Here is a 26,335-nt window from a genome sequence, read left to right as displayed (position 1 = left end):
AGGTTTGTTTCGAATCACTAGCTTTTGCAGCTCAGAAAGTTGCAAAATCTCAGGCTTCGACGATCCACAAATTGTTTTTTCAGAGTCGAAAGCATATCATCAATGAAAAAAATGAAGTCAGATGTGGACACAGGTTACTTTATTATGCCAAAAGAAGCTATGTCTTTGGCTTTGTCATTACCAGCAAAAAGAAAGATTAGGAGTCACACATTTTCAGAATTGGACATGGGTGATTTGGATACCGAAGAGGAATTGACCCTTTTATTTCGGTTTTTGGATAGAGTTTACAAAAAGATTGTTGGAAGCGTATGAAGCATGGTCAACCTTTCTTAACTTATGAAACAGAAGATCAGTCCATAGAGGTATATATTATGTATTTTGATATTGTATAAGATACTGAAATCCTGCAGTCTGTATTGGCATTTTAGTTAACTCGATTGTGCACGCATTTCTTGATATTGACAGGGGTTCAATTCCATGGGAAAGACTCCCTCTGAGGCCAAAGGACTGCTACCCTAAAAAGGTCTTTTGGGAAAACAATTTCCAGCTACTTTTTGATCAAATATGAGCAACTCTGCGATGAAGCAAAGACTGGTGGATTCCATGGTGACCGAATTTCAAGATCACCAAACTATTAAAGGCAGATGCCAGGAAGAAGAGGATTCTTCACTTCCAGCCAATTTGAGTCAAGGCAAAAAGTGGGTCGGCAAGCAGATGTGCTTGAACCTGAGAAATGCACAGGTAATGGTTAATCAAAGCTATCAATGGGGGAAAAGCACAGGTGAAAATATACTGTTCAGGCCATTGCTGTACGCCAATAACTTGCTAACTTGTGGGGGAAAAGGTTTGTTGGACAAGATAATCACTTGGAAGTTGCACAAATTGCACATCCAGCATCACAAAAACAGAAAGCTCGGCTGTGGGACTTTAGAGTAGTTGATTGAAAAATACAACAATCTTTTTTAAAAAATAAAATACAACAATCTTTTTTTAAAAATATTTTATTAAGGTATTTGAAAATCTTTATAACAACAAAATCAATGACATCAACATGGTAAAATAAACACTTCCCCCCCCCCCCCCCCCCAGCCCAATCTTCACACACCTCAACCATACAACAACTATCCACCCCCGCCCCCCCCCCCCCCCCGCCGGAATGCTGCATCTGCTGACATTTTTAATTTCCCCCGAGAAAGTCGACGAACAGCCGCCACCTCCGGGAGAACCCTAACTTTGACCCTCTTAAGGCAAACTTTATTTTCTCAAGACTGAGAAACCCAGCCATGTCACTAACCCAGGTCTCCACACTCGGAGGTTTCAAGTCCCTCCGCATTAATAAGAACCGTCTCTGGCCTACCAGGGAGGCAAAGGTCAGGACGTCGGCCTCTTTCGCCCCCTGAACTCCCGGATCTTCCGACACTCCAAAGATCGCTACCTCCGGACTCGGCACCACCCGTGTTTTTAGCACTGTGGACATTGCCTTAGCAAAACCCTGTTAAACCCCTCTAAGCTTTGGGCATGCCCAAAACATGTGGACATAATTTGCTGGGCTTCCCGTGCACCTCGCACACCTATCCTCTACCCTGAAAAACTTGCTCATCCTAGCCCGTCATGTGTGCCTGCTGGACTACCTTAAATTGTAACAGGCTGAGCCTGGCACATGATGAGGATGTATTAACCCTTCTTAGGCCTTCCGCCCATAGACCTGCCTCTATCTCTCCTCCTAGCTTGTTCTCCCACTTGCCCTTAAGCTCCTCCACCGGAGATTCCTCCGCCTCCGAAAGCTCCTGGTAAATATCCAATACCTTCCCCTCTCCCACCAGGTACTGGAAACTACTCTATCCTGTATCCCCCTTGGCGGCAGCAGTGGAAAATCCGGCACCTGTTTTTTCAGGAAGTCGCGCACCTGCAAATACCTAAAACATTCGCTGCTGGTAATTAAAATTCATCCTCCAAAGCTTTCAAGCTGGGAAAGCTCCCATCTATAAATAGATCCCCCATCCTTCTAATTCGTGCCCTCTGCCAACTCTGGAACCCGCCATCTAGCCTGCCCGGTACAAACCTGTGGTTGTTATAAATCGGGGTCCAAATCGATGCTCCCTCCACTCTCTTATATCTCCACCACTGCCCTCAGAGCCGCCACTACCACCGGACTTGTGGAGTATCGGGCCGGCGAGAAGGACAGAGGTGCCGCTACCAATGCTCCCAGACTGGTGTCTTTACATGACGCCGCCTCCATCCGCTCCCATGCCGACCCCTCCCCCACTACCCACTTGCTGATCATGGCTATATTAGCCGCCCAGTAGTAATTGCAGAAGTTCGACAGCACCAACCCACCCTCCCCCCGACTGCGCTTCAGCAACACTTTCTTCACTCGCGGGGTTTTACTCCCCCACACAAAGCCCAAAATAATCTTATTCACCCCTTGAAAAAGGCCTTAGGGATGAAGATGGGGAGGCACTGAAAGACAAACAGAAATCTGGGGAGGACCGTCATTTTCACGGTCTGTACCCTCCCCGCCAGTGATAACGGGAACACGTCCCATCTCTTAAAGCCCTCTTTCATTTGTTCTACCAACCGGGATAGGTTTAACTTGTGTAGTACCTCCCATTTCTGGGCCACCTGGATTCCCAGGTATCGAAAGCTCTTCCCTACCATTCTAAGTGGCAGTTCTCCCTTGCTCTTCTCCTGCCCTCTTGCCTGGATCGCGAACATCTCGCTTTGCCCCCCATGTTCAATTTATACCCCGAAAAATGGCTAAATTCCCCCAAGATTCGCATTACTTCCCCCATACCGTCCAACGGATCTGAAATGTACAAGCAAGAGCAGGTTATCTGCATAGAGCGAGACTCGGTGCTCCAACATCCCCCCCCCCCCCCCCGCGAACCAGCCCTTTCCAGTTCCTAGAGGCTCTTAATGCCATGGCCAATGGCTCTATGGCCAGAGCAAACAGTAACGGGGTCAGGGGGCACCCTTGCCTCGTCCCTCAGTGTAGTTCAAAATACCCTGACCTCAGCCAGTTCGTTAGCACACTCGCTACTGGTGCCTGATAGAGCAACCACACAGTCAATAAAGCCCTCACCAAACCCAAACCTTCCCAGCGCCTCCCACAGGTAATTACACTCCACATGATCAAAAGCCTTCTCCTTCATCGCTACCACCACCTCTGCCTCCTCTCCTTCTGAGGGCATCATAATAACATTTAGAAGTCTTCGAGCATTGGCCTTGAGTTGCCTGCCCTTAACAAATCCCGTCTGGTCGCCCCCTATCACCCCCGGGACACAGTCCTCTATCCTTGTGGCCAGTATCTTAGCCAGCAGCTTGGCATCCACATTCAGTAGAGAAATCAGCCTGTATAACCCGCATTGCTCCGGATCCTTCTCCCGTTTCAGGATCAATGAAATCGAGGCCTGTGACATTGTTGGGGGGAGGACTCCCTTCTCTCTTGCTTCATTAAATGCCCTCACCAGCAGTGGGCTCTATATCTCTGAAAACTTCTTATAGAATTCCACCAGGTAGCCGTCAGGCCCTGGGGCCTTGCCCGACCGCATGCCCTCCAGCCCCTTGATTATTTCCTCAATCTCAATTGGGGCTCCCAGCCCCTCCACCAGGTCCTCCTCCACCCTCGGGAACCTCAACTGATCCAGAAATTGCCTCATCCCCTCCACCCCAACCAGGGGTTACGACTCATATAATTTACTATAAAAGTCCTTAAACACCTCGTTCACCCTGGCTGGGTCCAGGACAGTATTACCGTCTCTACGCTTTACTTTACCTATCTCCCTGGCCGCCTCTCTTTTCCTGACCTGGTGCACCAACATTCTACTGGCCTTTTCCCCGTACTCATAGATCACCCCCCTTGCCTTCCTCAACTGTTCCACTGCTTTCCCTGTGGTCAACAGCCCAAACTCCACCTGTAACCTCCGCCGCTCCCTCATAGCCCCACGTTCGGGGCCTCCGAGTATCTCCTGTCCACCTGGAGTATCTCCTCCACTAATCTATCCCTCTCAGCCCGTTCCACGTTTTCTCTGTGGGCCCATATCAAGATTAATTCCCCTCTGACTACTGCCTTCAAAGCTTCCCAGACCGTCGCTGCAGAAACCTCCCCCGTATCATTTGTTTCCAGGTAGTTCTGGATGGACTTGATAACCTGCCCACAGACCGCCTCGTCCGCTAGCAACCCCACATCCAGTCTCCACAGCGGGCATTGCCCTCTCTCCATAATAACCCGTAGATCCACCCAGTGCGGGGCATGATCCGACACTGCACTTGCCGAATACTCAGTATCCACCACCTTCGGTATTAGCACCCTGCTCAGAACAAAAAAGTCGATGCGAGAGTATACCTTGTGGACATGTGAAAAAAAGGAAAACTCCTTCGTCCTCGGCCGTGCAAACCTCCATGGATCTACTCGCCCCATCTGTTCCATAAAACCCTTCAATTTCTTTGGCGCAGCCGGCCTCCTCCCTGTCCTGGATTTTGACCGGTCCAATTCCGGATCAATGACGGTGTTGAGTCCCCTCCCATGATCAGGTTATGTGACTCTAAGTCTCTAACACCCGCCTCATGAATTCCACGTCGACCCAATTCGGAGCATATATGTTCACAAGTACCACTCGCACCCCCTCCAGCTTACCACTCACCACCCCTTATCTGACACTATTCTCCCTGCCTCGAATGCCATTCGTTTGCTGATCAAGATCACTACCCCCCCCGGGTCTTTGAGTCTAGTCCTGAGTGGAACACTTAGCTAACCCTTCCCTTCCTCACTCTCGTCTGGTCTATAACCTTTAGGTGTGTCTCTTGTAGCATTGCCATGTCCGCCTTCAGTTCCCTCAAATGCGAGCTCTCTTGACCGGCCCATTCAGTCCTCTCATGTGATCAGCCTGGACGGGGGGGCTTCCACCCCCCCCCCCCCACCCCATGCCGACTAGCCATCACCCTTTTTAGGCCAGCCTCAAGCTCGTGCCCTCCGCTTCGAGTTCCCATTCAAGCTGTCGCCGTTCCCGACCTCCCATTTGCCCCCTAGTAACAGTTCCTCTCCTGTCAGCAAAGCAGCTCCCCCTCCCCCCCCATAGCAACAACACTAAAAACCCAATCTCCCAAGTCAAGCTCCAGCTTAACACCTGTCCACCCCCCACTGCGCTTCCGACAGACAGCTGACCCATGCTGACTCGATAGCTCCCGCCCCTGGCACCAAACAATCTGTCTCCCTATTGTACTCTCCTCTCTTCCCCCCCCCCACATGAATAAACATTTTTAAAGCATCACAATCCCCAGTAAACAAACAACAGAAAAAAAGTGAAGAAACAATCACTTTAGAAAAATAGTCACCCAAAAAGCAGAACTAAATTCAAAGCCCATCCCCCTCTAACAAGGGCCCTGCAAGACAGATCAACCTTTAACCATCCACACAGCCCATTATTTCACATAGAGCTACTTAAATTTTTACAATCCAGCACCACAAATCGCTACCACAGTACTTTTCCAAGGCTTAAGTATCTTTTAATTCACCTCCAGCTACATTTCTTTAATAAAAGGTCCATACTTCATCTGGTGTTTCAAAGTAGAAATCCCGTTCCTCATGTGTGACCCACAGGCGGGCTGGGTACAGCATCCCGAACCTCACCCCCTTCTTAAAGAGGGTCATTATGCCCGATTGAACCCAGCTCGCCTCTTGACCAAATCCGCTCCCAGGTCCTGATAAATGTGCAACTCACAGTTCTCCCACTTGCTGCTCCATTCTTTCTTGGCCCACTGCAAAATGTGTTCCTTGTCCATGAAACGGTGAAAACGTACCACCATGGCCCTCGATGGTTCGTTCGCTCTGGGCTTCCTCGCGAGGGCTCTGTGCGCTCTGTCCAATTCCAGGGGCCGAGGGAACACCCCAGCCCCCATCAACTTCTCCAACATGTCCGTCACATAGGCCCTCGCATCCGATCCCTCACTGCCTTCAGGGAGGTCAACAATTCTGAGATTCTGCCTCCTCTCCTGGACCTATTCTCCAGGTCCTCCAGCTTCTCCTGCATTCTTTTCTGGCCGTCGTTCATCAACCCCACCTTGCTATCCAGCACGGTTATATACTCCTCGTGCTCGGACAACTTTTGTTCGACCTCCTGGATCGCTCTCCCGTGGGTTTCCTGATTCTGAACCACTTGATCAATCGAAGCCTTAATCGGGTCCAGCGTGTCCTTCTTCAGCTTGGTGAAGCAATCCTCGAAAAACTTCACCAGCTGCTCCGTCGTCCACTGTGCCATCTCCCCGTGGCCCTTGCCCTCCGCCATGCTGTCCCGTGTTACCAGCTCTGCTTGCGTCTCCCTTATAGGACTTTGTCATCTCACACAGCCACTTCTGGTTCAATTCTCCACACACCGGAGGGGGATTTCTCCTTACTGTCTCACTCTTCACTGCTTTATTCCATAAAATCCAAAGAAAAACGGGGAAAAAAGGTCCAAACGTCCGTTACAGGCGGGAGCTATCAAATGTGCGACCTACCCCATCATGGCCGCCACCGGAAGTCCCCAAAATACAACAACCTTATTGAGCAAGTCCTGGCTCAATGTGACATTTGTGTTTAATACCAAAGGACAGTGCCATATCCTGCCAGGGAATTTAATGATCTAATGGTACTGGACTTTCAAGTATGGGACAGGATTGGGATAATTATTTGCGACACTTTGGTGACTAGATTTAGCCGATCTACAGTAATAAATGGTAAGGACAAATAGACCATTGTCGATAAAGATCATGAAGAAATGTGTGGGTACCAGATTAGGAACACCAACGAAATTACTGACGGATAATGAAGGGGAATTTTCGAATTATGGGATGTGTGAAAATTTGAATATCATTGTCAGGCACAATGCAGCGGAGAGCCCATTCAGCAGAGGTTTATGCAAAGGGAATCATCACATTACAGAAAGGCACAGGTCAAACAACCAGAGTGCAAGTTGAAAACGGCGGCAGCATGGTAGCATTGTGGATAGCACAATTGCTTCACAGCTCCAGGGTCCCAGATTCCCAGCTTGGGTCACTGTCTGTGCGGAGTCTGCACGTTCTCCCAGTGTGCGCGTGGGTTTCCTCCGGGTGCTCCGGTTTCCTCCCACAGTCCAAAGATGTGCAGGTTAGGTGGATTGGCCATGCTAAATTGCCCTTAGTGTTGGGTGGGGTTACTGGGTTATGGGGATAGAGTGGAGATGTGGGCCTGGGTAGGGTGCTCGTTCCAAGAGCCGGTGCAAACTCGATGGGCCGAATGGCCTCCTTCTGTACTGTAAATTCTATAAGTATGAGCAATAATTGCAAAGAATTCTTTACAAATGGTTGGGGAATATAACCCGTAGTGGTTGGTGTATGGAAAAAATCCGAAGATGCCTTCAGTGCTATTGGATGGTTTCCCCTGCTCTTGAGCGAACCACTATTAGCTAGCTCTGTTTTTCTGTCCACTTGAATGCCTTGCACACAGAACAGGAAATCTCATAATTGAGGCGGCGGTTTCAGAAAGAATTTGGCTGGCATTGTGACACTGCATAAGATCCTCAGAGCTAAAATTTAGTTCAGGTGATCTGGTTTATTATACGGGAGGGGAAAAGGGAAAGTCATAGGACAGAGGGGAAAACTGAACATTGAAATCAAACAATAAAAACTAATTTTTCACATGTCACCGGAATGCATTATTAATTTGCAAATACCAACAAAGAATCATGTGCATCACTTTGTAGCGCAGAGTTAGCTGCACAAGCTTTAATGGATCAGGTGTTGGATATCATTAGAAAATCAAATTGCAATAAACAGGAAGGGGTGATTTTGTCCAGAGGTCAGCTGCCTCAAATGGGTTCCCGGGTATCGTACTGTCCACAAGGATCGTATAACTGGAGGGATGCAACAATTGTTGAACAGGCAGGAAAATATGGAAAACATAAGAATTTGCTGACAGTCTAGGATGATGGAGGAGCAGTGAAGATCGTGGTTTTGGAAAGTGGAGTATCAGTATGGAAAAATAAGGGAACATAGTCCAAATTGCAGTAATGGGTTGGGTGATGAATCCCAGGTAGGGAAACAGCCATGTACGGTGGATATGGCCTCTGACGGGGTAAGCAGGGGATCTGACTGCAGGATTTGCCACCTGACTAGACAACATAATTGAATGGCGAATGTTGAATCATAAATGATCAAGTAGCAAAAGCAGGAGTTCCCACGACCAATAAGTCTTTGTAATGGCTGTTAGGTTCGGGCATTAAGCTGGATGGGAGGCTAAACAGTGGAAGTTACAGTTGGGAAGGAGTTTGGTGCATTCAGAATCCAAAGTAGGGGTCAGCCAACATCATCACATAGGTACATCACATGGAAAAGATCCCACCAGATGGTACTTATAAGTTTAATGGCCCAGGGATTTGAAGATTGCTTAGTTGATAAGGAAATCAGAGTAGACTCACCCACAGCAGGGAAGGTAATTTAGAATTTTTATTTTGGTCCTTTTGATGATGTTTTCATGGGGAATGTAGGTCAATAGATATTGAAGTGGCAGTTCCACAGGGAATCACCTCCAGAGGGAAGTGTTTCTCAAATCTTCTAAGGAGCACCAGGGGTGGTGGGAAAACTGGAAGTTGAATAAGTACATATATGGTTTCAATGATACTTCTTTTCAGTTCTGTGTTGTTAAAGGTGGTCAGTCTCAAACTGTCTTACTGGTACCATGGCAAGAAACTGGCAGGCATCTTGATGCATGTTGATGACTTCCTGTGAGATGATACCAGTGAGGTTCCAAGCAGAGTTATTGACAAGATTAGGACAGACTTTAAGGTTGGAAGTCAGGCTAATAGGGCCTTCAAAAATATTGGATTAGAAATAGAGTTACACTGTTTTAAGGATACTTTGCATCCCCCACCTTATTTTGGAAGTATTGCAGTCAGTTGGGCTGGGTCTTCGCAAAAAGATATAGTTGCAAAGCCTGGTTGGGTAATTAAGCTATTTGGGCACACAGATTAGGCTGGATGCAAATTTTGATGTTCTTGAACGGAGTACTATAATGAAACATCCCAAGGTCCAGGATGAACAAAACATTTAAAGTTTAAAAAAATAAATTTAGAGTACCCAATTCCTTTTTCCAATTAAGGGGCAATTTTAGAATGGCCAATCTACCTAGCCTGCACATCTTTAGGTTGAGGGTGAAACCCACGCAGACATGGGAAGAATGTGCAAACTCCACACAGACAATGACCAGGTCCTCAGTGCCATGAGACAGACGTGCTCACCACTACGCCACAATGCTGCCCTGAAACATTAAAAAAGTTAAAGATGGAGAAATGTGTACTTTTCCCGTCTTTAGGTGACCCTAAGAATATAGAATTGATTTTGTTTAGTGACGTCTCTCACGCAAACCTTGTTGATGGGTTTTAAGTCCAGTAGATTTTATAATATTTCTTGTGGGTGAAAATGGGAAGTGTTGTCCCTTGGCTCAGGAAATCAAGAAAATAAGGGGAGTAGTAAAAAGCACCCTGACTGCAGAGACTCTTGCACGAGTAAAGGGGTTTGACATGGCATTCTTTTTATCTAAAACATTAGGGGAAATACTGCATGCAGAAAATGTCCCAGTAGACTATTATATGAATAATAGATCAACCCCTTTGGGGTAGTGTGAGCGTAAAAAGATTACAAATTGATATTGTAAGTCGAAAACAAATAGTAGAGAAAAAAGAAATCTCTAAGTTCCAGTGGGTTGATACAAGCCATCAGTTATTCCCCTGCTTCAACAAAAGAAATGCTTGTAGTGAAAGTGTGTTGGGTATTAGAAGAAGGATGACCCAGGATGTGAGTTTATTTTAAAAATGAGTGATTTACTTTTCTATCTGCAGTTTTAATTATTTTCCCCGAAAAGGAAATGCTCATTTAAAAAAAAAGGGAATCTGTTGATGTTGAAATCACACTGCAATAAAATAAATGATTTAAGTTGGTAATTAAACACAGCTATTCCCAAGTGGCGAGGGTCTGGGGAATCATTGAAAGAGTACATAAACCAGTTCACTCGGTGTGGGGGAAGAACTGGGAGATTCTGCGACTTCTTCCAATTTTTGTCTTGGAAATAAACGTGTTTTACTGTACAGGCTAGCTTCAAATTTATTCTTCCCCAACATACAATTATTGGAATTAATACCCTGCGTGACTGCACTTCCTTTAGGATTGTACCTTTATTTTGTATTGTACCTCCATGTTCTTCCTAACAAAGTGAATCACTTCACATTTTTCTGCATTAAATTTCATTTGCCACCTTTTCACCCATTCTACCAATCTGCCCGTGTCCTTTTGCAATTCTAAGTTATCTTCCTCACTGTTCACAATGTTTCCAAGTTTGTATCATCCACAGATTTTGAAATTGTGCCCTGGATACCAAGGTCTAGGTCATTTATCTCAGAAAAAGCAAGGCTTGGAATACCAACACTTAAGAGAAATCCACTCCAAACATTCCTCCAGTCTGAAAAGCATATATTATGCTCTGTTCCCTATCCCCCAGCCAATTTCCGATCCATGTTGCCACTGTCCCTTTCATTCTATGAGCTTTAACTTTGCTCAAGTCAAGGGCAGCACGGTGGCACACTGGTTAGCATTGCTGGAAACGGCGCCGAGGACCCGGGTTCGAATCCCGGGCCTGGGTCACTGTCCGTGTGGAGTTTGCACATTCCCACCCGTGTCTGCGTGGGTTTCACCCCCACAATCCAAAGATGTGCAAGGTAGCTGGATTGGCCATGATAAATTGCCCCTTATTTGGAAAAAAAATAAATAATTGGGTACTCTAAATTTCTAAAAACAAAACTTTGCACAAGTCTGTTGGGCGGCGCTTTATCAAACGCCTCAAGTCCATGTGCATCATATCAACAGCATAACGATCATCAGCCTACTTCAGCAAGTTAGTGAAACACAATTTGCCCATACCATATCCTGGCTGGCTTACTTAAATTAACCCACATTCGCCCAAGTGGTTCTGAATTTTATCCTGAATTATCATTTCTAGAAGCTTCCCCAACAGAGGTTAAACTGATTGCCTGGATAATCTTTTACACCCTTTTTGAACAAGTGTTCAATAATATTTGCAATTCTCAGGTCTAAAAGTACAAAATAACTCTAGACTTCAGATTAATCCAAAGCCTACTATTTCAGTGACAACAGATATAAGAGCATATCTTCAAAAGCAAACTAGATTTGTCATTGACCGGTCAGTCAAAACAAAACTCCCCACTCTACCTCCACACTCCTCATCATTTTCCTTTCAATGATAATAGTTTGAAATAAACTTTGACATTTTTAACAATGTTGATCAGGAGACTAGTAAAGCTGGTAGGCTTAGTGTTGAAGACTCACATTAAGGCAGCAATTTTATCCAATATTAATAACAGCTAAGGCCAAAGCCATCAAGGTAAATATTTTTGGGATGATGTGTTACAAAAATCATAATTGAATTATAATGGTCATTAGTATATTTAGGAGAAATAGCTTATTTTTGAAGAATCTAATACTTATAAAGCAGTAACGCTGTGTCAAAATAACAATATGCCACTTTAGCACAAAAATGCTGAACCTACAGTAGAATTTTTATCCTATTGCGTTGTCATCAGGCGGTTTAATGAAGGCATATTTATCATGGCTATTAAGATTGTGCAATGTCTCTGAAAAATGGATTTGATAACATGTCATCAAAAATGGTCAAAATAAACAAGTAAAAGAAATTTCACTTGAAGTTATGATTGCTTATATTCTCTTCCTCCCAGAGTATCGGTTTATTATTTGAAGAACTGGAACAACAGACTTCTTAAACACACCGTTTTTAAAAAAAAACTCACTTTGGTGCAAACCTAGCAACCTACAGGAAAAGGGGTCAGCATTCAAAGATGATCAATTTCAGATTCAAGTTGTGTGCCAAGTAGTCTTTGCTCTTCAGATAACCCAGTTATTTACTTGTACTTTCTTTTACGCTTCAGTGTTTCTGGTATATCAAACAGTATATGTTCCAACTGACAAACTTCCTGATGTAGTATGGAGAACTCTATCCCAAGCAGGAAGGAGAACAAATTTAGAACAAACAGGTAACTTCCAGGAAAATGTTTTTCTTCAGGCTTAGTTAAGTGTCCACAGTACCTAACAAGGGGAAAAAATATATAGTTTTTTGATTAGTTTCAAATAAAAACAGCTTTTTAAATATGGAACAAAATTTATAAAATGTAAAGGACAGGCCTTAACTTCAATATCAGAATGATGTTCATCCCACTTCCCTGTCATTCCCCAATAAGCACCTGTACTATACCATAGCATCCTTAAGGTCCTTGACTTAAGACTGCGACTAAAATGCACCAGGAGCTGATTTAAAACAGGCAAAGCTATTTATCTTGGGATCCTTCATATCAAGAAGGCAGGAAGACTTTTATTCTGTTTATCTGATCTGAATTCATAACTAGATATCAGTGGTAAAATAAGGCATTTCCAAACTCATTTAGTAAAGAGGGGAGTATCAGTCCACTAATCTCCTATTTTAGCCAACTAAATTGGGAAGACGCAAGTCCCAGTATTTGACCACACATGCTATCATTTCTAAGAATTTGGTAAACTCCTAAAGAAAATGATAACGTGCGTTATAAATCCAGGTCTGCTCCAACACTTGTTCTCCCGTAAGTGGATTCTTATGATCAGGGGTTTACTTTTATTGCCCATATCTAATCAAACAATAGCCTAACCCAAGGTAATGACAGGTACAAATCACCAAGTTGCTTTGCACTGGTTAGTGAGTAAACCTAGAGTGTAACAATTATAATAAATCTAATCTCAACTCAAATTAATTTCAGATACCTAGGAAAATGAGCAAGCCATGCAGCCCATCAAATCTGTTTCACTGCTCAATTTAAGCATGGTTGATCTGCACCTCATTTTATTCACCTTTGTTCCATATCCCTTGAGACTCTAATATAACATATCTATCAACCTCAGTCTGAAAGTTCAATTGGCCTATAGTCTACAGACTACTGAGGTAACAAGTTCTAGCTTTCCATTACCATTTAAAAAATAAATTTAGAGTATCCTATTAATTTTTTCCAATTAAGGGGCAATTTAGCGTGGCTAATCCACCTAGCCTACACATCTTTGGGTTGTGGGGGTGAAACCCACGGAAACATGGGGAGAATGTGCACACTCCACACGGACAGTGACCCAAAGCTGGGATCGAACCTGGGACCTCAGCGCCGTGAGGTAGCAGTGCTAACCACTGCGACACCGTGCTGCCCAGTTTTCCATGAATCTTTTGTGTGAAAATATGATTCCTGATTTCACTGAAAATGGCCTAGCTCGAATGTTAAGATTATGTTCCCTTGTTTCTCCACCAGAGGAAATAGTTTCTCTGGATCAATTTATTCAATTAAATTCCGTCATAATTTTAGACACTTCAATCAGATCATCTCCATACCTTCTAAACTCAAGGGATAACAAGTCAAGTTACCTCATCAGTCTATCACAAAAGCAAAATACTGTAGATGATGGAAATCCTCCCCCAAAAATAGAAAATGCTGAGAATGCTCAGTATTTGTGAGTCAATGCCTCAGATCTGTTTCTCTCTTGACATGTTCTGCCAGTCCTGCTGAGTAGTGCCAGAATTTTCTGTTTTTATTATCCAATTTCTAATGATTTAAGAAATATATGTAGTTATGCGTCTGCTATCTCTTCCCTAGATTCTTTTAAAGTCAGTGGATACAATCTATCCGGACCAGGGCTATATCCTCTGAGTTTATTTAGCTTATTCCATACATTATCTTAAAGCAAAATAAATGCACTTCCCATTCAAATGCCAGGTCTACCTGTTCTATACCCCTGGTAAATACCAAAATGAAATATTGATTTAATATTTCTGCCACCTCTCTATCATTAACTGTGGTATTACCCTGTTTATCCCTTAATGGTCCCACTCCCATCACAGTTTTCCTTTTTTTAAATTGATATGCCAATAAAATATTTTACTATTTCTTGTTCCTGAATAATTTTATTTAATAGTTCCTCTTTGCTTTCCTAATTTAAACATCTCTTCTAATCCCTTATGTTCCTCTTATCATGCCCACCTCTGCTATCTTAAACTGCATCTCTTTCCTAACTCTCAATTGTTCTCTGTCTTCATTCATCCATGAAGTCTCAATTGTTTAGTTTGCCCTTTCCTTATAGTGCTGTAGATAGTTTTAAATTTTTCTACTATTATTTTACACTGTTGTTTGCCAATATTGTCCATTTTACTTTTCCGAGTCATAGAATTTACAGTGCAGGAGGCGGCCATTCGGCCCATCGAGACTGCACCGGCTCTTGGAAAGAGCACCCTACACAAGGTCAACACCTCCACCCGATCCCCATAACCCAGTAACCCCACCCAACACTAAGGGCAATTTAACATGGCCAATCCACCTTACCTGCACATCTTTGAACTGTGGGAGGAAACCGGAGCACCCGGAGGAAACCTACGCACACACGGGAAGGATGTCCAGACTCCGCACAGACAGTGACCCAAGCCGGAATCGAACCTGAGACCCTGGAGCTGTGAAGCAATTGTGCTATCCACAATGCTGCCCTTAAGAACAAATTCATCTACACTATATCATTCTACCGTAATCCATGTACCTATCCAATAGCTGCTTGAAGGTCCCTAATGTTTCCGACTCAACTACTTCCACAGGCAGTGCATTCCATGCCCCCACTACTCTCTGGGTAAAGAACCTACCTCTGACATCCCCCCTATATCTTCCACCATTCACCTTAAATTTATGTCCCCTTGTAATGGTTTGCTCCACCCGGGGAAAAAGTCTCTGACTGTCTACTCTATCTATTCCCCTGATCATCTTATAAACCTCTATCAAGTCGCCCTCATCCTTCTCCGTTCTAATGAGAAAAGGCCTAGCACCGTCAACCTTTCCTCGTAAGACCTACTCTCCATTCCAGGCAACATCCTGGTAAATCTCCTTTGCACCTTTCCAAAGCTTCCACATCCTTCCTAAAATGAGGCGACCAGAACTGTACACAGTACTCCAAATGTGGCCTTACCAAAGTTTTGTACAGCTGCATCATCACCTCTTCATTAACTTTGGTGTTAATGAACACTAGCACACCAAAGGCCTTCTTCACAGCTCTATCCACTTGAGTGGCAACTTTCAAAGATGAACATAGACCCAAAGATCTCTCTGCTCCTCCACATTGCCAAGAACTCTACCGTTAACCATGTATTCCACATTCATATTTGTCCTTCCAAAATGGACAACCTCACACTTTTCAGGGTTAAACTCCATCTGCCACTTCTCAGCCCAGCTCTGCATCCTATCTATGTCTCTTTGCAGCCGACAACAGCCCTCCCTCACTATCCACAACTTCACCAATCTTCGTATCGTCTGCAAATTTACTGACCCACCCTTCAACTCCCCCATCCAAGTCATTAATGAAAATCACAAACAGCAGAGGACCCAGAACTGATCCCTGCGGTACGCCACTGGTAACTGGGATCCAGGCTGAATATTTGCCATCCACCACTCTCTGACTTCTATCGGTTAGCCAGTTCATTATCCAACTGGCCAAAGTTCCCACTATCCCATGCCTCCTTACTTTCTGCATAAGCCTACCATGGGGAACCTTATCAAATGCCTTACTAAAATCCATGTACACCACATCCACTGCTTTACCTTCATCCACATGCTTGGTCACCTCCTCAAAGAATTCAATAAGACTTGTAAGGCAAGACCTACCCCTCACAAATCCATGCTGACTATCCCTAATCAAGCAGTGTCTTTCCAGATGCTCAGAAATCCTATCCTTCAGTACCCTTTCCGTTACTTTGCCTACCACCGAAGTAAGACTAACTGGCCTGTAATTCCCAGGGTTATCCCTAGTCCCTTTTTTGAACAGGGGCACGACATTCGCCACAATCCAATCCCCTGGTACCACCCCTGTTGACAGCGAGGACGAAAAAAATCATTGCCAACGGCTCTGCAATTTCATCTCTTGCTTCCCATAGAATCCTTGGATATATCCCGTCAGGCCCGGGGGACTTTTCTATCCTCAAGTTTTTCAAAATGCCCAACACATCTTCCTTCCTAACAAGTATTTCCTCGAGCTTACCAGTCTGTTTCACACTGTCCTCTCCAACAATATGGCCCCTCTCATTTGTAAATACAGAAGAAAAGTATTCGTTCAAGACCTCTCCTATCTCTTCAGACTCAATACACAATCTCCTGCTACTGTCCTTGATCGGACCTACCCTCACTCTAGTCATTCTCATGTTTCTCACATATGTGTAAAAAGTATTGGGGTTTTCCTTGATCCTACCCGCCAAAGATTGTTCATGCCCTCTCTTAGCTCTCCTAATCCCTTTCTTCAGTTCCCTCCTGGCTATCTTATATCCCTCCAGCGCCCTGTCTGAACCTGGTTTCCTCAGCCTTACATAAGTATCCTTCTTCCTCTTAACAAGACATTCAACCTCTCTTGTCAACCATGGTTCCCTCACTCGACCATCTCTTCCCTGCCTGACAGGGACATACATATCAAGGACACGTAGTACCTGTTCCTTGAACAAGTTCCACATTTCACTTGTGTCCTTCCCTGACAGCCTATGTTCCCAACTTATGCACTTCAATTCTTGTCTGACAACATCGTATTTACCCTTCCCCCAATTGTAAACCTTGCCCTGTTGCACGCACCTATCCCTCTCCATTACTAAAGTGAAAGCCACAGAATTGTGGTCACTATCTCCAAAATGCTCCCCAACTAACAAATCTATCACTTGCCCTGGTTCATTACCAAGTACTAAATCCAATATGGCCTCCCCTCTGGTCGGACAATCTACATACTGTGTTAGAAAAGCTTCCTGGACACACTGCACAAACACCACCCCATCCAAACTATTTGATCTAAAGAGTTACCACTCAATGTTTGGGAAGTTGAAGTCACCCATGACTACTACCCCGTGACTTCTGCACCTTTCCAAAATCTGTTTCCCAATCTGTTCCTCCACATCTCTGCTACTATTGGGGGGCCTATAGAAAACTCCTAACAAGGTGACTGCTCCGTTCCTATTTCTGACTTCAACCCATACTACCTCAGTAGGCAGATACTCCTCGAACTCCTCTATAACCTTTATAGAGGTTATACTATCTCTAATTAACAATGCCACCCCCCACCTCTTTTACCACCCTCCATATTCTTATTGAAACATCTATAACCAGGGACCTCCAACAACCATTTCTGCCCCTCTTCTATCCAAGTTTCCGTGATGGCCACCACATCGTAGTCCCAAGTACCGATCCATGCCTTACGTTCACCCACCTTATTCCTGATGCTTCTTGCGTTGAAGTATACACACTTCAACCCATCTCCGTGCCTGCAAGTACTCTCCTTTGTCAGTGTTCCCTTCCCCACTGCCTTACTACGCGCTTTGGCGTCCTGAATATCGGCTACCTTAGTTGCTGGACTACAAATCCGGTTCCCATTCCCGTGCCAAATAAGTTTAAACCCTCCCGAAGAGTGCTAGAAAACCTCCCTCCCAGGATATTGGTGCCCCTCTAGTTCAGATGCAACCCGTCCTGCTTGTACAGGTCCCACCTTCCCCAGAATGCGCTCCAATTATCCAAATACCTGAAGCCCTCCCTTCTACACTATTCCTGCAGCCACATGTTCCACTGCACTCTCTCCCTATTCCTACCCTTGCTATCACGTGGCACCGGCAACAAACCAGAGATGACAACTCTGTCTGTCCTGGCTTTTAACTTCCAGCCTAACTCCCTAAACTCGTTTATTACCTCCACACCCCTTTTCCTACCTACGTCGTTGGTACCAATGTGCACCACGACTTCTGGCTGCTCTCCCTCCCCCTGAAGGATCCTGAAGACACGATCCGAGTCATCCCTGGCCCTGGCACCCGGGAGGCAACATACCTTCCTGGAATCTCGCACGCGACCACAGAATCTCCTATGTATTCCCCTAACCATTGAATTTCCTACTACTATTGCTTTTCTATTCTCCCCCCTTCCCTTCTGAGCCCCAGAGCCAGGCTCAGTGCCAGAGACTTGGCCGCTAGGGCCTTCCCCCGGTAGGTCATCCCCCCCAACAGCATCCAGAACGGTATACTTGTTTTGAAGGGGAACGGCCACGAGGGATCCCTGCACTGTCTGCCTGTTTGTTTTCTTTCCTCTGACTGTAACCCAGCTACTCTTGTCCTGTACCTTGGGTGTGGTTACCTCCCTGTAATTCTTCTCTATCACTCCCTCTGCCTCCCAGATGATCCAAAGTTCATCCAGCTCCAGTTCCCTAACACGGTCTTTGAGGAGCAGGAGTTGGGTGCACTTCCCACAGGTATAGTCAGCGGGGACACCGGTGGTATCCCTCACCACCCACATCCTACAGGAGGAGCATGCAACTGGCTTAGCCTCCATCCCCTCTTACCTTACAGAATATAGCTGCACTCTCTGTAAACTCCTGGCTCCCTTCTCGCTCTTTGCGGAAATGTAGGAAACAAAATGAAAGGAGTACTTTACTCCCTCCTCACCAAACTCCCTCAGTCACCAAACTCTCACTATGGCACTCAAATGCACCAAATTCAGCACTCAGTGCAAACAAAGTCTGCACTGTAGGAGGATCACTTTTATACTGTGACTCTACCCTTTGAAAACTGACCTAATCCAATTAACTAATTAACAAGCTCCAGCTGCAAGTACCTACAAGTAGAACCTTTGTTTAAAGCTGATTGAAAATTTACCTTCTTCTAAACCAAACAGCAACTTTTAAGTTAATTACCTAAATAAAAGACTGGACTTTAGATAAAAATGAAGCCTTTATATGCCTCAGTCACCAAACTCTCACTATAGCACCAAATGCACCAAATTCAGCACTCAGTGCAAACGCTCACACACATCCTCTACTCCTTCAAAAAATCGTCTCATCCTCGCCCTCGTGAGGTGCGTTCTATATACCACCTTCAGCTGTATCAGCCCCAACCTCGCACATGAGATGGAGGCATTCTCTCTCCGGAGCACCTCACACCAGTCCCCCTCCTCTATTACCTCTCCCAGCTCTTCCGACCGCTTTGCTTTGATCCCTTCCAGTGGTGCCTTATCCTCTTCCAAAATAGCTCTGTACACCTCGGACACTGCCCCCTTCTCCAGTCCCCTTGTCGTCAGCACCTCCTCCAGCAATGTGGAGGCCGGTTCCTCTGGGAAGCTCTGTGTCTCCTTCCTGGCAAAATCGCAAAACTGCATGTTCCTAAACACTTCTCCCTGCTCCAGCCCACACTTCGCTTCCAGCTCCCTCAATCCTGCAAACCGACCCAGAAGAAACAAATCTTTTAGCGTCTTAATCCCCCTTTCTTCCCATTTCTGAAAACTTCCATCCCACCTCCCTGGCTCAAATCTGTGGTTTCCCCCGAATTGGCATTTCCCTTGACCCTAACCCCAACCCGAAGTGTTGGCGAAACTGCCTCCAGATTTTCAATGAAGCTATTATTACCGGACTCCCTGAGTATTTCCCGGGAGCTATCGGGAGCGGCGCTGTTGCAAGTGCCTTCAGCCCGACCCCCTGCACAAACTCTCCTCCATTCTGACCCACTGAGAATCCACCCCTCTGACCGAGCTCCGCACCTTCTCCACATTCGCCGCCCAGTAGTAGTACAACAGGTTCGGGAGACCCAAACCCCCTGCCTGCCTTCCCCTCTGTAGCAGCACCTTTCTCACTCTGGCCACCTTCCCTCCCCATATGAACGAGGTAATCCTTCCCTCAATCTCCCTGAAAAAAGACTTTGGCAGGAAAATCGGTAGGCATTGAAAAATAAACAGAAATCGCGGCAACACATTCATTTTAACCGCCTGTACCCGACCCGCCAGTGACAGAGGAAGCCCATCCCACCTTGCCAGATCGGCTTTCACTCTCCGCACCAAACTAGTGATGTTGTACCTGCGAAGCCTCCCCCACTCCCTGGCAACCTGCACCCCCAGATACCTAAAGCGAGTCCTTGCCCTTCGGAATTGCAGCCCCCCCCCCCACCCCACCCCTGCCCCCACCCCCGGCCGAGACACCACAAAATACTCGCTCTTGTCCAGGTTCAGCTTGTACCCCGAGAAAGACCCAAATACCCGCAGTAGCTCCAATAATCCTCCTATCGACGCACTCGGTTCCGACACATACAGCAGCAAGTCGTCAGCATATAAGGACCCCCTATGCTCTATCCCCCACCGCACTATTCCTTTCCATGCTCCCGAACTTCTCAATGCGATGGCCAACGGCTCAATCGCAAGTGCAAACAGCAGGGGGGACATAGGACATCCCTGTCTCGTCCCACGGTGGAGAGAAAAGTATCTCGAACTGATATTATTTGTGCAGACACTCGCCTTCGGCTCCTTATATAATAGCTTTACCCAGTTCACAAATCTTGGTCCAATCCCAGCACTGCCATCAGGTGCCCCCATTCTATCCGATCAAATGCCTTCTCATGTCCAATGCCACAACTACCTCGGTTTCCTTCCCTTCCACCGGTGCCATAACGACGTTCAAAACCTTCCTAATGTTCAAAAACAGCTGCCTCCCTTTCACGAATCCCGTCTGATCCTCCCCTATCACCTTCGGGAGGCACTCCTCCAGCCTATCCGCCAGTACCTTCGCCAACACTTTTGCGTCCACATTCAGAAGTGATATGGGCCGATACGACCCACACTCCGTCGGATTCTTATCTTTTTTTTAGCAACAGTGAAATCGATGCCTGCCTCAAGGTTTGCGGCAACACCCCCTACCCTATCGCCTCCTCAAACATCCCCACCATCAGGGGTGCCAACCTATCCTTGAATTTTTTATAATATTCCACCGGAAACCCATCCGGCTCTGCCACCTTCCCCGACTGCATCCTCCCAATCGCATCCTTTATCTCCTGCTCCATTATTGCTCCTTCTAATGTAGCCCTGTCCCCCTCCCCTAACCTCGGGTACTCCAGCCCATCTAGAAATTCCTGCATCTCACGGTCTCCCCCGGGTGGCTCTGACTTGTACAACCTCTCATAAAACTCCTCAAAAATCTTGTTAATCAGCACTGGAGCCACCACCAACGTCCCTGCCCTATCCCTCACCTGAACAATTTCCCTTGCCGCTGCCTCCCTCCGGAGCTGACCTGCTAACATACCTGACCCACCTTATCTCCATGTTCATGAACTGCACCCCTTGCTCGTCCCAGTTGGTGCACCGCCTTCCTGGTGGATAGTCGGTCAAAGCTCGCCTGCAGTTCCTTCCTCTTTTCCAGCTTCACTGTGTCCCCATCTTCTGCATACCTCCTATCTATCTCCAACATCTCATCTATTACCTTCTGCCGCTCCAACCTCTCCTCTTTGTCCACCCTGGCCTTAAACAAAATTACCTCACCCCTCGCCACCGCCTTTAGAGCCTCCCAGACGACTGCCTTCCACATCTCACCCGTACAATTGAAACCTACATATTCCTTAATTACCGTTTCAATTTTCTCGCAGAACACTTGATTCCCCAAAAGCCCCACATCCAGTTTCCACCCCGGCCTCTGCGTTACCCCCTTCTCCAGCACCATATCCACCCAATGTGGAGCATGATCTGACACTGCAATTGCAGAGTATTCCGATCCCTTGACTCCAGCCAGCAAAGCCTTTCCCACCACAAAAAAGTCGATCCGCGAGTATACCTTATGGACCGCTGAGAAAAACGAGTACTCCCGTTCCCTTGGATGCAGGAACCTTCAAGGGTCCACCCCTCCCATTTCCACCATTATCCCAGCCAGCGCCTTCGCACCCCCTGATGGGACTAGCGAGTGCGGCCGTGATCTGTCCAACCTTGGCTCCTGCACCAAGTTCCAGTCCACCCCCCACAATCAGCTCATGCGTGTCCAAGTCGGGAATGGCCCCAAACACCTTCCTCGCGAATCCCACATCGTCCGTATTGGGACCGTATACACTTAACAGCGCCACTAATCTCCCCTCCAGTGCCCCTGTCACAATCACATATCTACCCCCCTGATCTGCCACCACCTCCTCCACCTGGAAGCGTACCCTTTTGCTGACCAGCACCGCTACGCCTCGCGCCCTTCCATCAAATCCGGAGTGAAACACTTGGCTAACCCAGCCCTTTTTAAGTCTCACCTGGTCCGTCACCCTCAAGTGAGTCTCCTGCAGCATTGCTACATCGGCTTTCAAACTTTTAAGATGCGCAAGCACCCTTGACCTCTTGACCGGACCTCCTAACCCCCTCACGTTCCACGTGATTATCCTTACTGGGGGACTCTCAATCCCCCCACCTTTCTTATCCACCATCATCATACCACCGGGCCCTGCCCCATAAGCCTGTCCCGCCCCTGTCCATTGTTAACATCGAACCCCTTCACCCCCTCCCAAGAACCCCCCCTACAAAAACATTCCGCAACATCCATCCCTTCCCCCCTCGCTCGCCTCGGAGGCCCATTGAAGCCTGCTATCCAGGTTCCAACATCCGCAGCCCTCCTCTCACCTCACCCCCGTTCACTAACTGACTTTAGTTAGCTAGCGCGGGTGGCTCCCCCCGCCAAGACTTCTCGCCCCCTTCCACCCAGTCCCAGAGAAAGAAACACCAAAACAAACCCAATAATTCAACCCCTACAATTCACTAACATTTAACCGTCGCAACACAGAACGCCATTAACTTGAACTCTGTAACAATGCAAAGAGAAGTAAATTGCAATACAAATCAGTAAAAAAAAAGTTGTAACATTTATACATTTTCCAACTGCTCAAATACAGTCCACAGTCTCTCTTCCAGTTCCATTCTTCACGTCTGTCCCAAGCCTTCTGCCCTCACGAACGCCTCAGCCGCCTCCGCTGTCTCAAAATAAAAGTCTTTGGCGTTATACGTCACCCTCAGCTTCGCCGGGTATACCATACCAAATCGCACCCCCTTTTTGTACAAAGCTGCCTTCATTCGCCCAAACGCCGCTCGTCTTTTTGCCAACTCCACCGTCAAGTTCTGGTAGATCTGAACCACAGTACCATCCCACAGCACCTCACGCTTCTGCTTCGCCCAGCTTAATACCTTCTCCTTCTTGCAAAACTTATGGAAGCAGATAATTACTGCCCTTGGCGGCTCGTTTACTTTGGGCTTTGGCCTTATTGACCGATGAGCTCGGTCTAGCTCGTACAGGGTGGGGCTCTCACCCTCCCCCATCAGCTCCGCCAACTTCTTAGCGAAGTATTGCATTGGCCTTGGGCCCTCTGTCCCTTCGGGCAAGCCCACAATTCTCAAATTGTGCCGCCTTGAGCGGTTTTCCAAGTCTTCCAGCTTTGCTCGGAGTCCTCTGTTAACCTCCACCACCCTCCGCAGCTCGTCCCCCATCGAGGTGACCTGGTCGCTGTGTCATGACACGGCCTCCTCCACTTCCTTCATCTTCTCGCCCTGCTCCCTCACATCGGCCGATGCCTTTGCCACCGCCACCCTCACCGGGCTGATCGCCTCCTCCACCAATTACTTCAACGCGACCGCCGTTCCCTTCCTCAAGGCCTCCATGTGCCTCGCAAACTGTTTTTCCAGCTCCACCTCGGTCATCTTCTCCACCGTAAGTAGTGCAGCCCCGCATTGCAGCTCGGCTTCCGCCATCCTGTCAACATTTTTGCTCGTCTTCTCCTTCAGCGGCGAACCCGCGTTTCCTCCTTTCTTCGACGCTGCTCTTTGAATCCTTTAGCGGCTTATTGCTTTTTATCTTCTTTCTTTTCTCCTTCTCTCCCCCTCCACCCTCCTGTCCTTCATCAAGCTGACTTATTCTTTTTTTGAAAAAAAAAGGGGGAGAGAAAGGAAAACTTTCACCAAACTTCCTTAAACCTTCAATCTTTCTCCTCTGCATTCACCCAGAGCTCCCCTGGGACCAGGCTTCAGCCTTCTTTCTTCCTCCTACGTGGGAGCCATCCGACGTGGAGCACCCTCCCTACATAGTGCCCTGGCCTCGGGCTGCTCGTAGCTCCGCCCCTGCTGCTCTGATCTCGACGCCGCGCTGGGCCCAGCGCCTCAGCCCCCGCTGCCCCACACCCGCGCGGGGTTCTTCGCCGGTTTTTAAAACCAGCCCCACTGGCTGCTCGTGACGGCCCCAAAGGCCGCCGATAGTCGGGGGGTACGTGAAGACTCGGGGATTTCCCCGAAATCGCCGCGAATCGCGGCCACCGGCGGGAGCTCTTGTTGCTGCGGCCGCCCTGCTCGCCCACGCCACCGGAAGTCCCTCATTTCAGGTTCTTGATGAGAGACTTGAGTAGATGAGCTTTGAATTAACGTGGTGTCACTGGAGTCACTAGTAACCTCACTTTGATTGTCGAGTGTCTGTGTACATACGAGCTGAGATCTGTCAGTCTCGCTAAGATGTCGCACATCTTGTATGGGAATTGCGAAGCCTTTGTCACTTGTCGCACATACAGTGGGGAGACCTTCAGTGTCTTCTTGTCGGTTAGATGAGCTGTGTAGACTGTCAGAGTCTTCTTCTAGTGGCTCAAATAATCTGAGTAGAATGTCATAGTCTTTTTGTTGTTCACGGGAGCATTGTAGACTGTCATAGTCGTCTTGCTGTGCACTTGAGCGTGGCAGACTTGCATCGTCTGCTGCTGGTTGCTCAGATAAGGTTACTAGACCGTCATGGTCTTGTTCATGCAAGGACTGCACTCTGGAGTCTTGCGTTGCTTCCATCCTGGAGTCTGTCAACAAGCTCGCTGTGGAGGCTTGTATCGCTCTCTGTGGAGTCTGGCATCGTTCCCTGTGTGGAGTCATGCAGTGGTCTCGCGGTGGAGTCAATCTGTCCGCTCTCAACGGAGTCGTGCAGTGGTCTCGCTGTGGAGGTTTTCTGCATTCTCTGTTTAGCGACGTGCTGTGGTCTCGCTGTGGAGTCTGTCATCGCTTTCTGTGCGGAGTCAGGGACTCTTCGTGGCTCGTGGACCACTCGCTTGGTGTCAGGCCGCTCTCTGTGGGCTTGTACCGCTCTCTGTCTCTTGGCATCAGCAGAATCGTGTACTCATGAGTCAGTATGTCGTCTATGCTGGGCTGAGGATCCTCAAATCCGAAGAACTCGTCCATGACTGTGTCGGATGCTTCAATGTATAACACATCTCGTTGCGGTTTGGATTTGGTACTGAGGTCGCCATGTCCAATGATGAAATCATTGTTTGAGTCGTAGTCTTCAAGGACCAAATCATCTCTTAGGGCGGTACTAACTGCTTCTTGCAGGGTTCTGCGGAGGTTACTTTCAGTTACTGGTCGAAGTTCAGGCAAATGCTGTCCTTCCAGGTGAAAGAATTGTGTTTTCTGGCTTTAAATTGTTTTTTCACCATTTTCGGACATTTCCCCTTTAAGTGGGCGATGCCCGGGGCCTCTGATGTCATGACGCTCGTGATGTATAGCATAGGAATGGATTGCGCATGCGCAGATCGCTTTTCCTTCACTGTGCGCTCTTTTTGCAACTGCACATGCGCGGCTTCTCGCGCATGCGCAAAACACTCTTTCACCGGTTTGCGTCTTCTCGTGAATTGCGCATGTGCGGCTCCTTGCGCAAGATGGCTGCCAATTAAAATTGCTGTTTGCTTCTGTTGCAAGCCTACCTTTGCCTCGTGGTGAGTATAGGTGCCAGTTTTACCAATTTCTGTTGTGTTCACCTTACAATAGTTTTCAAATTTGTCCAGGTCTGGAAGTCTCTCGTGTCCTGCCCTTTGGAGTACTTGAAGGAGTTGAAGATTTCTGTTGCACTTTCACCCGCAATAGTGAGTAGAAGATCTATCTTCTCAGCATCGGCCACGCCATCTAGGTCGGATGCTACCATGTAAATCTCAAATGTCTGCTTGAATGCACGTCAGTTAGCACTGAGACTGCCATGGTACCCGAGCTGCTGAGGAACCGGAATCTCGATCATCTTGCCTGGGTGCTGTTGCTGGTAGTCACGGATCTTGCTGAGTTGAACTATATAGTTTCATATAGGCACTACTGGTACCATGTTGTGTTGTGTACTCTGAGATAACACAGGCTGCAACTCGATGCAGCTTTGACCAAACGATACTCCAGACCTTGAAGTTAGTTTTATTGATTATTGAACCATTAGCAGTTCTCTATGAGTTCTACTCTCCTGCTAATCTTACTGTAATAACTCAGTCTAACTAACCAGTCTGCTCTAAGCCACGTGGTGGATGTGATGCTTCTGATCTGCCCCTGTCCTATTCTCGAAGTGTCGCCTGTGGAAAGAGACAGAGCATGTGTGCCCTGTCCTTATATATGGGTTGTGTAATGCCCCCCCCCGTGGTAGTGTCACCTCTGGGGGTCTTGACTGCCCATTGGTCGTGTCCTATTCT

General features: G+C 47.0%; 1 protein-coding gene across 1 annotated transcript in view; it reads right to left on the bottom strand.

Moving 5' to 3' along the window:
• Positions 1–11,729: 11,729 nt before the first annotated feature.
• taf1b (TATA box binding protein (Tbp)-associated factor, RNA polymerase I, B) overlaps positions 11,730–26,335 on the bottom strand; it is a 150,967-nt gene continuing 136,361 nt past the window's right edge. The window contains exon 15 of the mRNA XM_072498762.1: positions 11,730–12,126. Within this exon, the coding sequence (XP_072354863.1) occupies positions 11,943–12,126 (184 nt within the window). The 3' untranslated portion in view covers positions 11,730–11,942. The remainder of the gene's footprint in view (positions 12,127–26,335) is intronic.

The sequence above is a fragment of the Scyliorhinus torazame genome, chromosome 4 (assembly GCF_047496885.1).
Source record: "Scyliorhinus torazame isolate Kashiwa2021f chromosome 4, sScyTor2.1, whole genome shotgun sequence".
In the NCBI taxonomy this organism is placed as follows: domain Eukaryota; kingdom Metazoa; phylum Chordata; class Chondrichthyes; order Carcharhiniformes; family Scyliorhinidae; genus Scyliorhinus; species Scyliorhinus torazame.
The sequence above is the reverse complement of the archived record's forward strand: the minus strand, read 5'-3'. Positions and strand labels throughout refer to the sequence as shown.